Source organism: Brachycentrus maculatus, unplaced genomic scaffold, assembly GCF_059751285.1.
Source record: "Brachycentrus maculatus isolate JH-2025_06_01 unplaced genomic scaffold, ASM5975128v1 h1tg000101l, whole genome shotgun sequence".
Classification (NCBI taxonomy): Eukaryota; Metazoa; Arthropoda; class Insecta; order Trichoptera; family Brachycentridae; genus Brachycentrus; species Brachycentrus maculatus.
The window spans coordinates 45,366-63,987 of record NW_028280855.1 but is presented as its reverse complement, the minus strand read 5'-3'; the positions used below and the strand labels follow the sequence as shown (position 1 = coordinate 63,987).

At 38.7% G+C, this 18,622-nt stretch overlaps 1 protein-coding gene across 4 annotated transcripts in view; it reads left to right on the top strand.

Annotated features, from left to right (window-relative positions):
* The window catches only part of dia (diaphanous related formin 1), a 54,167-nt gene that overhangs the window by 30,971 nt on the left and 4,574 nt on the right, over positions 1–18,622 (top strand). For all 4 annotated transcript variants that reach the window (XM_088258664.1, XM_088258665.1, XM_088258663.1 and 1 more), the window contains 14 exons: positions 562–692; positions 1,079–1,242; positions 2,944–2,995; positions 3,671–3,733; positions 5,723–5,850; positions 6,347–6,588; positions 7,555–7,732; positions 9,969–10,145; positions 10,791–10,943; positions 13,065–13,183; positions 14,202–14,337; positions 14,902–15,066; positions 15,513–15,670; positions 17,129–17,205. In XM_088258664.1, coding sequence (XP_088114790.1) covers positions 562–692; positions 1,079–1,242; positions 2,944–2,995; positions 3,671–3,733; positions 5,723–5,850; positions 6,347–6,588; positions 7,555–7,732; positions 9,969–10,145; positions 10,791–10,943; positions 13,065–13,183; positions 14,202–14,337; positions 14,902–15,066; positions 15,513–15,670; positions 17,129–17,205 — 1,943 coding nt within the window. The remainder of the gene's footprint in view (positions 1–561; positions 693–1,078; positions 1,243–2,943; positions 2,996–3,670; positions 3,734–5,722; positions 5,851–6,346; positions 6,589–7,554; positions 7,733–9,968; positions 10,146–10,790; positions 10,944–13,064; positions 13,184–14,201; positions 14,338–14,901; positions 15,067–15,512; positions 15,671–17,128; positions 17,206–18,622) is intronic.

Below are 18,622 nucleotides of genomic sequence, written 5' to 3'. Positions count from 1 at the left end.
GGAATCCTCCAGGATATAATCAGTGGACGTCTAGTTAGTCCGGTTTTGACTTTTGAAATAATGTATAATGTACCCGGCTACCGTATTTATTACAAAACGCTGTTATATTTGAGCAGTGTGACATGTTCTCCGCCAATACCAGAAAGAAACACCAAAATCGACCAATATTTGAGAAAAATATTGTTGATTTCGTACACACCTCATAAAAAGAACTATTTTTGCAAAAAAGTCTACAGCAATTTTAACATTGCAATAACAACGCGTATAAATTGATATTAATAAGTTGTTTGCGTCCGCCTCCGTAGTGTAATGGTCAGCACGCTCGGCTACCGTTCTGGAGGTCCCGGGTTCGATTCCCAAGGGGAGTAAAATAAATATAAGTGATTTTTTCGCTGTCATATTTTATTCAATATTACCCTGGACTGGTACCTGAAGCGGAGGGCTGATCATCTTTCCTTCATGTGTAAACGATCAGGATAACACTGCGTTTATATGACGCAGTGCCCTATGCACCATTGGGGTGCGGATAAGGGTTCTATATATTATATGTTTGCGTTTCAGACCCGCTTACTACAAGTTGATAGAAGAGTGTGTCACCCAAATCGTGCTGCATAAGAACGGCTGCGATCCCGACTTCCGGGCCACTTCGAGGTTCAGCATCGATGTCCAGCCGCTGTTGGAGTGCTTGATAGGTAATACATAGAGCGATCCACTAGATCCGTCTGACCCATTGCAAGCTGTCCCAACCGCATTCCCGGATTTGATACGGAAGCATCTAGGCTTCCTGATGTAGTGTAATGGTCAGCACGCTCAGCTACAAATAAATATAAGTGATTTTTTTACTCTAATATTTATTCAATATTACCCCGGACTGGTTGGTACCTGAAGCGGAGGGCTGATTACCTTTCCTTCATGTGTTAACGATCAAGATAACACTGCGTTTATGGGATGCAGTGCCCTGTGCACCATTGAGTGCAGATAAGGGTTTGAAGAGGAAGAAAAATGTGCATATTTGGCTCTTTGGCCAATAAGTTTGCCCATCACTGGGTAAGAGCACTAACGCTGCTCCGTGTTGCAGAAAAGTCCCGGCTGGAGGACGAGAGGCGCTCCGAGGAGCTGAACCGCAAGCTGGAGGCGGCGCTGGCGGCCCGCCAGGAGGCGGAGGCCAAGCTGGCGCACCTCGAGTCCCGGCTCAAGGAGGGCGGGGGCGCCGCGTCGCCGTCCATAGCCGCCATCGCCAAGGTAACCCTCCCCAACTTGCCAGTAGTTAGTTACTTAGTTGTCAGTAGTAGCGGTGTTTGTCCTGACGAAGAGACAGGAGCATCTCTCAGTAGTATACTATGTCATCCAAACAACACTAATACTAAGCAATTCAAAACGAAGTACATCCTAAAACAGATTTTCAGTGGTTGTTGCGGCTGGGGCCGTTTTCCGATTCAATATTTTTATTATTGGTTTCGCCACGGTACAAAATTAAAATAAAAAAATAAACTAATAGCTCGAAGGACCTTTGTTTGGCACGTGTGAACAAAAGTGGGACTGATGGTTTCGCCACAGTGCGAACTAAATTATTTGAGGACCAGGTAATTGGCCACCACGTGGTACCGATACGTACTTTCCAGATACAGGGAGAATCTCGTATTCTCCCTGTTAATGAGAGGGCGATTCTAAACCAATGAAATATAGTGATCGTTATTAGAGTCGTGAAATCCTCTCAAGTTAGTTGGATGATGTATGATCGGAACCTTCAAGACAAAGGGACAGCGATTCAGGCAAACGCTAACACTACAAATGAAATAAAAGAACTCACCCCTTTCGCTCGTTTGGTAGTTGATCCAGCGCTGGGATCGGGGTGATTTTTACTTGACTGGTTGTCCTTTTGTCGGTGGCACAAGACTTGTCCATTGCGGAGTATGGAAAAAACGCTACTATCTTGTTATTTTGTATTTAATTGGGGTCTGGCAAACTCACACTTGAAGTTGTTCCAATTTCAAATGGTGTGCAAGCAAGTACCGGCCAAACCAATTACTAACCCTCTTCTTACTACCTCGGAATGTGTAACTGGAATTTTTTTAATATATTTTTGGGAACTGAGAAGGGTTAATAATCATATTCTTCTTAACCTTTTAACCGCGTTAACTTTGTTCCTAAAAGACGCCCGTACGCGGCGGTATTTTGCCGTTTTTTAAATGATTACTTTTATCGTGTATTTAGTTAAGAAACGATTTATTTTCCTAAACAAAAACGTTCAATGGGATTCATTGTGCCTTTTTGGTACTCTATAATACACGTGTGTCACATTATTCTTGAAATATATCGTAATATAAACAAATTAGATCGTAACATAAATAAATCAAAGCACGCATCGTGTGTCACTCTTACCCACTGGCGATGCGTAGCGTCAAGAGTGAGACAGATATAGGGCGTGATTATGGCGCGGAATAATTACCGACCGCAAGAAAAATCAGGGATCTGTTCTTTTATTTATCCTTGTGATGTTACAAATTATAGATATTTCAACGGATGTCATAAAGCCAAGGATTGACGTATTATTTTATCCAAAGTTCAACACCATGAAAAAATCCCTGTAAGTTGAACTGAGGTTGGAAACTTGGAGCAATGTAAAAACACAAACGCTTATGTCAGCCGCGTATGGGGCATGTTTTGTTAAAACACATACGGTTATGCGAGCCGCGTGGATCCAGTTAATAATTTTTTTAAACTCATTACCTTTCAATTACTAGTACTAGTAGATTCTACTAAGTCCATAAATGCAAAAAAACGTACTACACAAAAATGTCCCTTACTGTGTTTTAATTTTGGACAGCTAAATGGCGAGATTTGAATGATAAAAAAACGACCAAACTAGGAGGTACATCCACTTGTTTCTTTGAATGCTTCTTTGCAAACATTAATGACTGTTTTATAAATATATTTTTTCAGAATCTATCGGTGCCGGGAGGAGGGTCCATGCCACCGCCCCCGCCCATGCCAGGTATAAATTATCATTTTGAAAAAATCAAATATTTATAAAATAAAATAAAACATCTTTGTTTTAACCACTTTTTATCGGTACACTTTATCCAACCGGTTTCGACAAGAACCTTGTCATCATCAGGGTTTATGTACTAATTCTAAAACATTGAAATACTCATGGTTAATTACCCTTCCCTTACCAAAAACTTCCACGCACTCCGTACACCATACGAAAATATGATTTAAAAAATTCCTAAATGTTGTTTTTATTGTGCATTGCGTAGCGAATACGTCAACTCCGCATGACAACTTAACCATGAGTATTTCAATGTTTTAGAATTTAGTATGTACATAAGCCCTGATGATGACAAGGTTCTTGTCGAAACCGGTTAGATAAAGTGTACCAATAAAAAGTGGTTAAAATAAAGTTGTTTTATTTTATGATGTTTATGAAATGTAACTAACTAACCATCACAGGGTTAGGCAGAGAGAATAGAACGCCACACCACTCTATCCTTGCAAACATTCTCCGCCTCTTCCACGTTCATGCATCTCCTCATACATACCCGCCGATTGTTACGACTCATAAAATTTGCCACAAAGTACCTGCAAAAAATATTCAAGAAATAATCAAATATTATTTTAATGATAAAATATTATACATATGATAAAATTAAATAAACTATCTTTCCAGGAATGGCCCCCCCGCCTCCGCCCATGCCGGGAATGGGTGGACCCCCTCCCCCCCCGATGCCCGGTAATACATACTTTCTCTTCTTCTTCTGGTTATATAAAGCATTAAACATTTGTCAGAAATTCATGTTTTTATTCATATATATATTTTTTTTCAAATCTAAATTGTATTCCAAGTTGTAGCACTCCTTAACAAATATGTATGTAATTTAATTAGAATAAACATTAAAAAAATACAGTCAAACTCGGTTATAGCGAGGACGAAGGGATCGACTGAATTTACTCGTTATAACCGTTAGTCCTTATATCCGAGAATAGGTATTTTTTTATAAACATACCTATTACATGAAGACATGGAGTGTATGGAAGGGTCGCATAACATAATAAGTCGCAATTCAAACAAAAATATGCAATTAATCCGTTACACACATCGCTCACTCCTTTCAAGAACGTCATAAATCAAAAAAATTGATTTTTCAGGAGAACGTTTTTAAAGTTTATACAATGTATTAAAATATAATACAATGTATTAAAAATAAATATCGAGCCACTTATTGAACTTTTTTCTATGTAACAGATCTTTTTAGATTAAACTTGGAGGTTTTTTCTCCAATTGAAAAATATTTATTAAATTTAAAAAAATAATTAAACAATACCTTTTCTTCAAAATGCAAAAACAACATTTTCTGCCCTGTAGCGGGTTTATATTAAGTTAAAAATATGCCGCTTTTGCTGGGATATAGTACATTTTCTGGGCATTCCGAAAACATGCACAACTGAAAATTGTCAATTTTTGATTTATGACGTTCTTGAAAGGAGTGAGCGATGTGACAAATTTATAAAAAAGACTTATAAATATATCGGCAATGACACTTGAAAAAGGGGTGAATCAATTTAATTGTTTGATTTTTGCAGGTAGTTCAAACAGAACATAAACCCAGCCTTCTTTTTCCAGCACATCTCATCCGCATTTCTCATCCGCACCCAATGGTGCATAGGGCACTGAATTTTACTGACGCAACCGAAAACAAGCACAACTGAAAATTGACGATTTTTGATTTATGACGTTCTTGAAAGGAGTGAGCGACATGTCATATTTTTCTTTCAATCATCATCTTATATAATACTCGTACTTTATATAAGTTGGAAAATTCCTCGCTACTTTGGGTACAAAACCGTTGTTGCAATGTTTCATCAACATTTGTACGATCACAGTTCCTATTTTTTCAGCTCCGATGTGTTCTTTTCAAATGCGGATAAGAATACAAAGTTGTCATCCGATCCCGGCGGCATTGGTCTAGTTATCTGCCCTGTCGGATTTTATTGCTTAGGGTCAAAAATGGTGTTGAAAAAATTCGACATATTTACGGTTTTAAGATTTTTTGGCAACATTTTTGCTCGTTATAGCTCTGTCCGCCTCCGTAGTGTAATGGTCAGCACGCTCGGCTACCGTTCTGGAGGTCCCGGGTTCGATTCCCAAGGGGGGTAAAATAAATATAAGTGATTTTTTCACTGTCATATTTATTCAATATTACCCTGGACTGGTACCTGAAGCGGAGGGCTGATCACCTTTCTTTCATGTGCAAACCATCAAGATAACACTGCGTTTATATGACGCAGTGCCCTATGCACCATTGGGGTGCGGATAAGGGTTTTATTATATTATTATATAGCCGAGAAGTAGCTCCTTATAACCGTTACATAAATGTATGACAAAATCAAAAAGCAAAATGTCAACAAATGTTTGCTCGTTTTATCCGAGATCTCGCTATATCTGTGCTCGTAATAACCGAGTTAGACTGTATTTAAAAAAATGAATATCCTTTCGGCCTGGAAAGCATTATCGTATTTTACTAAGATTTGTATGGAGAAAAATGTGTCAATATCAAGTGTTTCGCTTAACGATTATTTCGCTTAAAGAGTATTTCGCATAGCAAGTGTTTTGCTTAACAAGTAAGATGCTAGAACGAATTATGCTTATTATGAGAGGTTTCACTGTGTATTTCACTGTATTTTTTTTTGCATGTTTTAATTTTAATTTATTTAATATCAGGTGGTGGCCCCCCTCCGCCGCCGCCGCCCCCCGGGATGGGGGGTCCGCCGCCCCCGCCCCCGCCCCCCGGCATGGGGGGTCCGCCACCCCCGCCGCCCCCCGGCGGCATGATGCCCATGGCGCCCATGGTGAGTCAATTTCTTCAATGCGCTCTTGTAGAAGAGACATTTCGTCTCTTATTTTACCCTATTTTGTGTGTCAAATATTTGTCCACCTCCGTAGTGTAACGGTCAGCACGCTCGGCTACCGTTCTGGAGGTCCCGGGTTTGATTTCCAGGGGGGGTCAAATAAATATTAGTGATTTTTTCAGTTTAATATTTATTCAAAATTACCCTGGACTGGTACCTGAAGCGGAGGGCTGATCACCTTTTCTTCATGTGTAAACGATCGAGATAACACTGCATTTATATGAAGCAGTGCCCTATGCACCACTGGGGTGCGGATAAGGGTTTTATTATTATTATTTTATATTTTATTTATTTATTATTTTATAATCAAGAACAACCCTGGCACAAAGTCCTAACCACGACACTGAAAGACAACAATAACACAAGGCAGTACTTTACACAAAGACAACAAACACCCTTATCTCAATCTGTCTGTACCAAGTCTTCTCATTTCTAGATGCCTCGTCCGGACGTGCTGCCGCACGGGCTGAAGCCCAAGAAGAAGTGGGAGGTGGACGGGCCGCTGAAGAGGGCCAACTGGAAGAGCATCGTGCCGCAGAGCATGTCGGAGAAGTCCTTCTGGGTGGGCGTGCGCGAGGACCGCCTGGCCTCGCCCGACATCCTCAGCGGGCTGGCGCAGAAGTTCTGCTCCCGGCCCCAGGGCAAGCCCAGGCAGAGCGAGGACGCCGCGGAGCCGAGGCAAGGCCCCCTGATGATAGTAGTCCTATTTCTTTATACACACGCAGTGTCTCAATATGTGCTAGTGTCCAATGCTCTACTGGTCCTCACGCGGTTCAATTTATCAACATGTGTAGGCCGCGGGGCAAGCCCAGGCAGAGCGAGGACGCCGCGGTGCCGAGGCAAGGCCCCCTGACGATAGTAGTCCTATCACTTTATACACACGCGGTGTCTCAATATCGCTAACTCCTTTCAAGAACGTCATAAATCAAAAAACGTGATTTTTCAGGAGAACGTTTTTAATGTTTTAAAATATAATACAATTTATTAAAAATAAATATCAAGCCACTTATTGAACTTTTAACTGTGCAACAGATCTTTTAAGGTAAAACCTAAAGGCTTTTTCTCCATTTAAAAAATATTTAGTATATTTATAAAAATAACTTAACAATACATTTTCTTAAAAATGCAAAAACAACACTTTCTGCCCTGTAGCGGGTAAATATTAAGTTAAAAATATGCCTCTTTCGCTGGAATATAGTAGATTTTCTGGGCATTCGGAAAACATGCACAACTGAAAATTGTCGATTTTTGATTTATGACGTTCTTGAAAGGAGTGAGCGATATGTGCTAGTGTCCAATGCTCTACTGGTCCTCACACGGTTCAATTTACCAACATGTGTAGGCCATAGGGCAAGCCCAGGCAGAGGCAACTTTATTTTATATTTTATGTTGTAATATTTGTAAAGGTGGAGACTGACCGGAGCATTTGGTGGTAACGTAACACGTTACAATGCGAGCATTCAGGCCGTCAGTACAGCGAGCTGACCGCTCCATCCATAGTTTGGGATGCTCGGTGATGCTCGCCGCGAGCGATGTTACGATGTTATGTTACGACAAAATGCTCCGCTCAGTCTCCTTTTAACAAGAACATAAGTGAGATTGCAAACCGACGGGATGCGGTATTCATTTTGGCGATGATTTCAGGGTTGGCACCATGAAGAAGGTGAAGAACCTCAAGGTGCTAGACGGAAAGGCGGCCCAGAACATATCCATCCTGCTGGGCGGAGCGCTCAAGCACATGTCCTACTCCTCGGTGAGGAAGTGCATCATGCGCTGCGACACCCAGGTCCTGACGGCCACCGTCCTGGACCTCTTGATACAGGTGAATATACACGGGACAGTTGTCTAACCCTTCTAGTGCCATTGTTCATGCCGATAATTGTGTATTTTTTATAACAATTTGTTTATTAAAATTGTAGGCAAGAGACGCAGTTCATTAAGTTTTAAATACAACATTTTGAGTGTGTCCAAATACTTGTTCACAAAATCTGGATTATCTCCAATTACAGGAGTTATCAGCCTATGACGGTCGTCAGCCCCGTAAATGCCCAGACTTCCATATTCTTCTTCATCTTTGATGAGATGTCAAAAAATAATATGAAAATAACTCCTGTAATTGGAGATAATATAGATTTTGTGAACAAGTATTTGGACACACTCAAAATGTTGTTATAATTTCCGATATATTGGTGTCGCTTTGTTCTTATAACTTTGTAATTTTTTATAAATAATTAATTGACTATCGTTTGTGAGTTTCCGTCTTCCTCATCACAAGTGACCATTAGACCATTTTGTCTAATTACCATTAGACGAAACAGCCATTGTTTTATTTATTAAAAAGTGTCGTCTCTTTAACGCCTGCATCCTAACATTGCTGCTGTACGGATGTGAGTCGTGGCACCTCACCAAAGCTCAAAGCAAGAAACTAGCAAGTTTTGAAAATAGGTGCCTGAGGCGAACACTGGGTATAAAGTGGTATGACTTGGTCAGGAATTACGAGGTGAGGAGAAGAACTCAACAGCCCCTCATACTGAAAAAAGAAACTAGCAAGTTTTGAAAATAGGTCCCTGAGGCGAATACTGGGTATAAAGTGGTATGACTTGGTCAGGAATGACGATGTGAGGAGAAGAACTCAACAGCCCCTCATACTGAAAGAAGAAACTAGCAAGTTTTGAAAATAGGTCCCTGAGGCGAATACTGGGTATAAAGTGGTATGACTTGGTCAGGAATGACGAGGTGAGGAGAAGAACTCAACAGCCCCTCATACTGGAAGTCCTGAAGAGGAGAAGGTGGACATGGTTGGGACATGTCCTCAGAATGCCACCTGAGGGCATCAACCCCTCGCGTCTCTTTTTCCAACCCCGAGGATTCCGGCGCCCCGGAAGACTACTGAAAATGTTGGCCACCCATGATTTAAATATTTTATTAGTTGTTTCGGCATTAACATTGTGGTAAGACATGTTACAATGATTAAAGAAAACACTTGTTTTTATACTACTTGAGTTTTATTAAAGACTACTAGTTTCAGACTACTAGTTTCAGACTACTAGTTTGTCCGCCTCCGTAGTGTAATGGTCAGCACGCTCGGCTACCGTTTCTAGAGGTCCCGGGTTCGATTCCCAAGGGGGGTAAAATAAATATAAGTGATTTTTTCACTGTAATATTTATTCAATACTACCCTGGACTGGTACCTGAAGCCGAGGGCTGATCACCCTTCCTTCATGTGTAAACGATCAAGATAACACTGCGTTTATACGACGCAGTGCCCTATGCACCATTGGGGTGCGGATAAGGGTTTTAAAAAAAAAAAAAAAGTTTTAGAAGCTAAACTTCCATCATTCAGGTCTGAATAATAACTATTATTATTCAGACCTGAATGATGGAAGTTTAGCTTCTGAAACTAGTAGTCTTTAATAAAACTCAAGTGGTATAAAAACAAGTGTTCTCTTAAATCATTTAAATATTCATTACAATATTGTATTTTATCATTTTTTTTACAACATTTTGATTATGTCCAAATACTTGTTCACAAAATCTGGATTATCTCCAATTACAGGAGTTATTTTCATATTATTTTTTGACACCTCATCAAAGATGAAGAAGAATATGGAAGTCTGGGCATTTACGGGGCTGACGACCGTCATCGGCTGGTTTAAGTGATCACTTTACACACGTGTAACATTCACCAATTCTACCCATTATTGACAACCACACTACTCAAATTCTTGGAAGTTCTATATATATGTACCAATTTAGAAACCTTGTTCTTGAATCACTAGAACTTCACTACAGACATCTATTGGTGAGATGTAAAGAAGCTTTTTTACTAAGCAGAAACTCTTTTATTAGAATGTTACACGTGTGTAAAGTGATCACTTAAACCAGCCGATGACGGTCGTCAGCCCCGTAAATGCCCAGACTTCCATATTCTTCTTCATCTTTGATGAGATGTCGAAAAATAATATTTGATCATTTTGACAAATTATATAAATAAAGCTCGAATTACGTGTAATTTCGTCTAATTGATTTTAAAAATTGCAATGATGACCTGTTTGCAGTACCTGCCGCCCCCGGAGCAGCTCAAGCGGCTGTCGGAGCTGAAGGAGTCCTACGAGGAGCTGACGGAGGCCGAGCAGTTCGGGGTGACCATCGCCGACGTCAAGAGGCTGCTCCCGCGCCTGCGGAGCCTCTCCTTCAAGCAGCACTACCTGGAGCTGGTCAACGAGATCAAGCCGGTAATTGAGCCCTTGCTTCTTGCTGATCATATGTCTGTCTGCTATGTCTGTCTGCTGTGTCTGTCTGCCGTGTCTGTCTGCTGGTCAAGGTTGGGGGTGTCTGTGCACCGGCCAACGTCGAGTCGGAGTCGGATATAGCTGACTAATTGAACTAAACGCTAATCCCTTTCACTGCCTACACTGGGGTGCTTCTAGAAAATTTGCAAACCAAGGGTTACCTGATTCACATTGAAATTGTATACGACGCATTGACACATTTATATAACATAATATTATAATTGTGTAATTGGCTTTTTTTATGAATTTAACTATTTTTTATTATATACTTTTACTAAATGTAAAGCTATACAATTCCCGAATAAATAAAAAAATATTTATATATATAATGTCTGACCACAAAGTGAATGCCGATACAGTAAATAAAATTGATTTCACCACGGACTGGTGGAATGATGAGGAGAGAATATGTAAAGCTGGCTATGTTTATCGGAAAACCAACAGAATATTTATAAAAAATTACAAAATATAATAAAATATAAAAAAAATTTAATATCTTACCACAAAGTGCCCAAACAATAAATAAAATTGATATCAGCACGGACTGGTGGAATGATGAGAGAATATGTAAAGCTCGCTATGTTTCAGGACATCGTGTCCGGCACCGCGGCCTGTGAGGAGATGAAGTCCAGCGGGAAGTTCGCCAAGATCCTGGAGCTGGTCCTGCTCCTGGGAAACTACATGAACACCGGATCAAACAATGCGGGAGCTTTCGGCTTCGAAATTAGCTTCCTCACCAAGGTACGATAAGCAAATCCAACTCAAATTCTATATAAAAAAAAAGACAGGGTCATCGAAAAATAATTCCAACATTTTAACCGGATCCACGCGGCTCGCATAACCGTATGTGTTTTTACTTTGCTCCAAGTTTCCAACCTCAGTTCAACTTGGAGGGATTTTTTCATGGTGTGGAACTTTGAATAAAATAATACGTCAATCCTTGGCCTTATGACATCTGTTGAAATATCTGACTAATAATATGTAACATCACAAGGATAAATAAAAGAACAGATCCCTGATTTTTCTTAAGGTCGATAATTAGTCCGCGCCATAATCATGTCTGTCTCACTTTTGACGCTACGCATCGCCAGCGTGTAAGAGTGACACACGATGCGTGCTTTGATTTATTGATGTTACGATCTTATTTGTTTATATTACAATATATTTAAAAAATAATGTGACACAAGTGTATTATAGAGTACCAAAAAGGCACAATGAATCCCATTGAACGTTTTTGCTTAGGAAAATAAATCGTTTCTTAACTAAATACATGATAAAAGTAATCATTTAAAAAATGACGAAATACCGCCGCGCACAGGCGTCTCTTAGGAACAAAGTTAACGCGGTTAAAAAGTTAAGAAGAATATGATTATTAACCCTTCTCAGTTCCCAAAAATAAATAAAAAAAATTCCAGTTACACATTCCGAGGTAGTAAGAAGAGGGTTTGTAATTGGTTTGGCCGGTACTTGCTTGCACATCATTTGAAATTCGAACAACTTCAAGTGTGAGTGACGCACGGGCGTCTCTCAGGAACAAAGTTATCGCGGTTAAATAACTATTTACATTTTTTTTTGACATCTCAACATAGATGAAGAAGAATATAGAATAAACAACTTCACTTTATAAACATTTAAAATTACTGCCGGTACGTGGAATATTGTGGATGAGTATCATCGTTGAACAACAAACTAGACAAAAATATCCACATCTCCTAGTACACAACCATGATACACGATTTACACACATCGACGGTTTGATAGTCCCAAGAATTAACAATAAATATGGGAGTCCAACACTGCAATATATCGTTACAAACATTTTTAATTTGTTGCCGACGGAGGTTAGAGGTCAAAATAAAATATGGAACAAAGGCAAAATAAAGGAATGGGTAAATGATCAAGAGTTAATTTTATGAAAATTGTAAAATTTATATATCACTAATTTTTCTCTTTTTTGTGTGTATATTAGGTTAAAATGGTTAAAAACAATAAAAAATGTATTAAAAAAGAACTCCACCGACAAGACACACAAGTGGCTTGGTGGGTCTCTGCAAAATACATATATATATTTTTAAATATGTTAAAAATTGTGATTTAAATAAATGTATACAATTTATGTTAATGATATTTTTTTTTAAACTGACAATGGAATGATTATTCCTAAACCGGCAGTCACGAAGTAGTGTCTTTAAGTGGTATTACACAAAGTGAACGATGAATGATAAGGAGAGTGTGATATTACCATACCACAAAGTTAACAAACCTTTGAATTTACAAAATAAGTCATTTTAAATTTTGGTTTTATTTTTCAATCACTTTGTATATTTTTATTTTTTAATTGGAAAACCAACAGAATATTTCGACAAAAATAACGTAATATGATAAAATACAAAAAAAATAAGAATTCCAACTATAGGTTTCCACCTACAGTAATCTAAAAATAAAACAATTTAAAGAAACTGTCATAAAAGTATAACTATGTATATAGAACATTTCTTTATCAACTGTTCAAATAGACTTCAACAATTTTTCTTTTAAACGTATTAAAAGAAACATTATTGATGTCTATTTCATTAAGTATTTCAGCACATATCGCAGGCTCGATGTAAAAATGAATTTTGGTAGGACTTGGTGTGCATTTTAGGGATTTTAAATAAGTTTTTGTATGTGGTCTGTGCTCCCGGGACTCTAAAATTGATGAGTGATAAAAGCTCTGGGCAATCTACATAATTATTTGAAATTTTATACTATTGTAAACCTATCAAATATGGGTTTCTCCACTTAAGAATTCTGGGTATTTACAGGGTTTATGATCCGTCGTAGGCTGTTTAAGTGACCTTACTTGATGCGTTTCTTTTCCAGCTGACTTCCACTAAAGATATGGAGAACAAGCACACGCTGCTACATTATCTGGTGGAGACCATAGAGCACAAATTCCCGGAGGCGCTGAACTTCAATGAGGAAATTCCACACGTTGACAAGTATGTAAAAACTAACCATCACGCCGCTTCTCCGTAGGGGTAGGCAAAGAGAATAAGAACACCATACCACTCTGTCTTTGCAAAAATTCCTCGCCTCTTCCACGTTCATGCATCTCCTCATACATAACCGCCGATTGTTACAACTCCTAACCTGACCGCTTTCAAGTATTTGGCATGCCTGATTGTGCCAAGTTTTTCTCGGTGTTCCTCTGCTCCTTTTTCCAATTACGTTCGCCTCATGAATTTGTTTTACCGTTCTTTCCTCACTCATTCGTTCCACATGTCCAAACCATCCCAACACACCTTTCTTAATTTTATCAATAATGCTTATCTCAGCCTTGCATTCTTTCCTTATTTTACCATTCGAACATCTATCAAACATTGTTTTGCTACGCATTTCGCTCACTCCTTTCAAGAACGTCATCAATCAAAAAACTTGATTTTTCAGGAGAACGTTTTTAAAGTTTAAAAGTATAATACAATGTATTAAAAATGAATAACAAGCCACTTATTGATCTTTTTACTGTGCAACAGATCTTTTTAGGTAAAACCTGAAGGTTTTTTCTCCATTTGAAAAATATTTAGTATATTTAAAAAAATAATTAAACAATACCTTTTCTTCAAAATGCAAAAACAACACTTTCTGCCCTGTAGTGGGTAAATATTATGTTAAAAATATACCGCTTTATTTGGGATATATTATAGTTCATTTTATGGGCATTCCAAAAACATGCACAACTGAAAATTGACAATTTTTGATTTATGACGTTCTTGAAAGGAGTGAGCGATTTGTCTGAGGGATCGCATTTTGACAGTGTGTACTTTTCTCATTTTCTGCCACTGGAATCAGCGACTTTGAAGTTTAAATTATGTTTTTGAATTAGCGAAGTTTGAAGGCGATCGGTGGATGGTATTTCAATAAATATTATACCTGTTACATTTATATCAGTTACAAATTGGATTTTCTTTTGATTATGAAAGTAGCATTATTTTTTATTTTGTTGGAATATTTTTTTAGGGCCTCCCGCGTTTCCATGGACAACCTGCAGAAATCTCTGAAGAAAATGGACTCCGACATCAAGGGTCTGGAGACGGATCTCAAAAATTCTCTGACGCCGCAAGATGCTGAGGACTGCTTCCACACTGTCATGGCCGTATCCTTTGCCAATCATTAATAACATCTTCTTCTGTGCGTGTCATATCAGGTCCCCCTGACGTCGACTATCACTTGAGAGTAATTGTCCTTGTCTCGGGCAGCTCTAGACAGTCCTGATCCCCGTCCAATCCGGTATATTCCGGAGCCAGGAGATCTGCCTTCTGCCCCCACCTCGTAGTATTGAATAAATATTCACTACAAACCCTTATCTGCACCCCAATGGTGCATAGGGCACTGCATCATACAAACGCAGTGTAATCTTGATCGTCAACACATGAAGGAAAGGTGGTCAGCCCACCGCACAAGTACAGGGTACTTCAGGTACAAGTCCAGGGTAATATTGAATAAATATTAGAATGAAAAATCACTTATATTTATTTGACCCCCCCTGGGAATCGAACTCGGGACATCCAGTATGGTAGCCGAGCACGCTGACCATTCCACTACGGAGGCGGACATGTAGCATATCATATAGAATAAACTATGTATCATATAATATCACAGTATATTTGAGGTGATATTTTTTTGTGGTGATGTTTTTCCTTGACGGTCCATTGAACAGCCATTTGCCGAGGAAGCCCGTACGCAGTGCGACATCCTGCGCTCCATGCTCCGCAAGATGGAGGAGCTCTATGCGGATCTGGCCGAGTTCTACGCCTTCGACCAGGCCAAGTACACCCTGGAGGACTTCTTCGGGGACATCAAGATCTTCAAGGACTCCTTCCACGTGAGTAGGCCTGGCTCCGTACATGAGCAGTATGAAGCATGAAAAAAATAATTAAACAATACCCTTTCTTCAAAATGCAAAAACAACAATTCGATTGACGTACAACGCCATTTGCAAAAATTTTAACATCTTCCGAAAGGTTGGATTTTCATTTCATTTCAATTCATCTATTTTAACTAATTTTGTGCCACCCTGTACTTTTCGTATGAGCCTCAGAAGCTTGCAGACTTTGTCTCATCGCTCGGTCGAGTGTGGAACTAAAGCTCGGTAGGGCGTCATCAGGTGACTCGCTCTCTCGGGTGTGGAAATAAAACTCAAGTGTCAAGTGTCATCAGGAGTTGTCGCTCAGCTGTCGCTCAGATGTCGCTCAGTTGTCGCTCAGAGACTCGCCAGACTCCCTCGCTCGAATGTGTAACTAAACCCGGGTCGTGTGTCTGTTTGTCTAGGCCGCCCACCAGGAGAACGTGCTGGTGCGCGAGACGGAGGAGCGCGCGCGGCGGGCGCGGGAGGCGCGTGCGGCTGCGGAGCGGGAGCGCGGGGAGCGCGCACACCGCCACAAGCAGCTCGTCAACATGGACACGCAGCAGGAGGGCGTCATGGACAGGTCACTACTCCAGATCTTGATAATTATTTTTTATTTTTTTACACTTCACTGCATAGTGTATCAATTTTGTTACATACCCAAAAGTTAGTGTCAAAACGTTCTTTAAAAATATAACCAACCATTTTTTGTTGTTACTGATTAGATATTATTCATAACTCACGTATATAGTTCATAATTTAGCAAAAAGACGCGCTATGAACGTCAAAATAATAATTTCACTTGTCTCTCGAAGACGAACTGTCAATGCAGTCATGCAGTCATGCAAAAAAAGTCATGCAGTCAAGGGTTAATTAATTTTTTTAGTAATATATAAAACCCTTATCCGCACCCAAATGGTGCATAGGGCACTGTCATATAAACGCAGTGTTATCTTGATCGTTTACACATGAAGGAAAGGTGATCAGCCCTCCGCTTTAGGTACCAGTCCATGGTAATTTTGAATAAATATTACAGTGAAAAAATCACTAATATTTATTTTACCCCCCTTGGGAATCGAACCCGAAACCTCCAGAACGGTAGCCGAGCGTGCTGACCATTACACTACGGAGGCGGACAGTAAGACTTTTTTTAGTAAGGTTAAATTATATATAATACCTTTCCCTGAAAGCTAAACTGGCATACACAACGGAGTCCAGGTTCCAAGCCTAATGTATGGAAGTGAACATGGAGTTAGCAAAAGAAGCACGAAAGTAGACTGAATGCAGTCAAAATGCGATCTTTCAGAAGAAGGTGCGACAAAATGATGTATGGTAGAAGTTTTTTAATATAGTTTTAATATAGTTTTTTATCATTTATAGCATATAAAAACCTATCAGGGGAAGCTAAACTGGCAGTACACAACGGAGTCCTGGTTTCAAAAAGGCACAATGAATCCCATTGAACGTTTTTGTTTAGGAAAATAATAATAATATAAATAAAACCCTTATCCGCACCCAATGGTGCATAGGGCACTGCGTCATATAAACGCAGTGTTATCTTGATGGTTTACACATGAAGGAAAGGTGATCAGCCCTCCGCTTCAGGTACCAGTCCAGGGTAATATCAAATAAATATTACAGTGAAAAAATCACTTATATTTATTTTACCCCCCTTGGGAATCGAACCCTAACCTCCAGAACGGTAGCCGAGCGTGCTGACCATTACACTACGGAGGTGGACACTAGGAAAATAAATCGTTTCTTAACTAAATACATGATAAAAGTAATCATTTTAAAAATGGCAAAATACCGCTGCGCACGGGCGTCTCTCAGGAACAAAGTTAACGCGGTTAAAAGGTTAAAATTATTTCGCTGTGATTTTTGTATTTTTTAATTAAAATGTTTTTTATTTCTACCTACAAAGTGTCAAATTCGTCAAGTAGTGATGATGAAAACCAATTAGCAGTTTATGCAAAATATGTGAAAATAAGCTCAGCACTATAAGGGTTAATTTTTTATTGTGTATATATTTATTTTTCAGTCTTATGGAGGCACTTACTAGCGGGTCCGCATTCAGCAGAGAACGGCAAAGGAAAAAGGGGCCCAGGGTAGCAGGAGGTAAGGCATTTTTCTTACGTTATTGTCGAATGTAAAATGGCGATAGATATTTAGAAAATTTCCTATAGAGATCCAATAGAAAATACAATTTAATTAGAAAAAAATTAAATTTATATAAAAAGTAACAAGCTTTTACTTACTGTGTTTGTATATTGTATCATTGAACAAATTATTGTTATTCATTGAACAAATCGCTCACTCCTTTCAAGAACGTCATAAATCAAAAATCGTAAATTTTCAGTTGTGCATGATGTTTTTGGAATGCCCAAAAAATTTACTTTATCCCAGCAAAAGAGGCATTTTTTAACATAATATTTACCCGCTACAGGGCAGAAAGTGTTGTTTTTGCATTTTGCAGAAAAGGTATTGTTTAATAATTTTTTTAAATATACCAAATATTTTTTAAATGGAGAAAAAACATTCAAGTTTTACCTAAAAAGATCTGTTGCACAGTAAAAAGTTCAGTAAGTGGCTTGATATTTATATTATTTTTTGACATCTCAAAGATGAAGAAGAATATGGTAGTCTGGGCATTTAAATGCCCAGACTTCCATATTCTTCTTCATCTTTGATGAGACGTCAAAAAATAATATGAAAATAACTCCTGTAATTGGAGATAATCCAGATTTTGTGAACAAGTATTTGGACACACTCAAAATGTTGTAAACAAATTATTGTTATTCATCAAACAAATTATCGTTATTCATTGAACAAATTAATATTATTCATTGGACAAATTATTGCTATTCATTGAACAAATTAATGTTATTCATTGGACAAATTATTGTTATTCATTCCACAAGTTATTATTCATCAAACAAATCACTCAATTTGTAAGCAAATGCTAGTATCTCCCACTTATGCCTAGGGGACTTTTATTCGGCTACTAATTTATATATTGGATGGTCTCTTTAGCTCATTTTTTTACCCTTCAAAACGCTTGTTGATAAAACGTACTACAGTCGAACCTGGATATAAGAGACCCGGTCATTAGTGAAACATCTTTTAACCCTTTCCACTCTGACCACTTTTTATCATAACTGATCAGCTACTCTGATCAAAAAAATGCGACGTTTTTCTACCATTAAAATAAATATTTTTGTTCCCTAATTTTGGGAAACTCTGTCTGGAAATTCGTATGACCATGTTAATTAAGATTGACTGTATTTATCTGAAATATTTTTTGGTAGAATATACTTGGGTGATAGAGAAATCAGTGATTAAAATTATACCTGTGCCGGGCCAGACATTGTGGCCCATGGAGCTGCCTACTAGAATCATACGGGCCAGAATGTCTGGCCTACAGAGTGGTAAGAGTTAAAGCGATCTAGTTAAAGACCCCGTCATTTTACTTCTCTGTAAAGTAACTATGGATATAAGAGAGAGGCTTTAAAATAGAAAAATGCCTCAGTTCTTT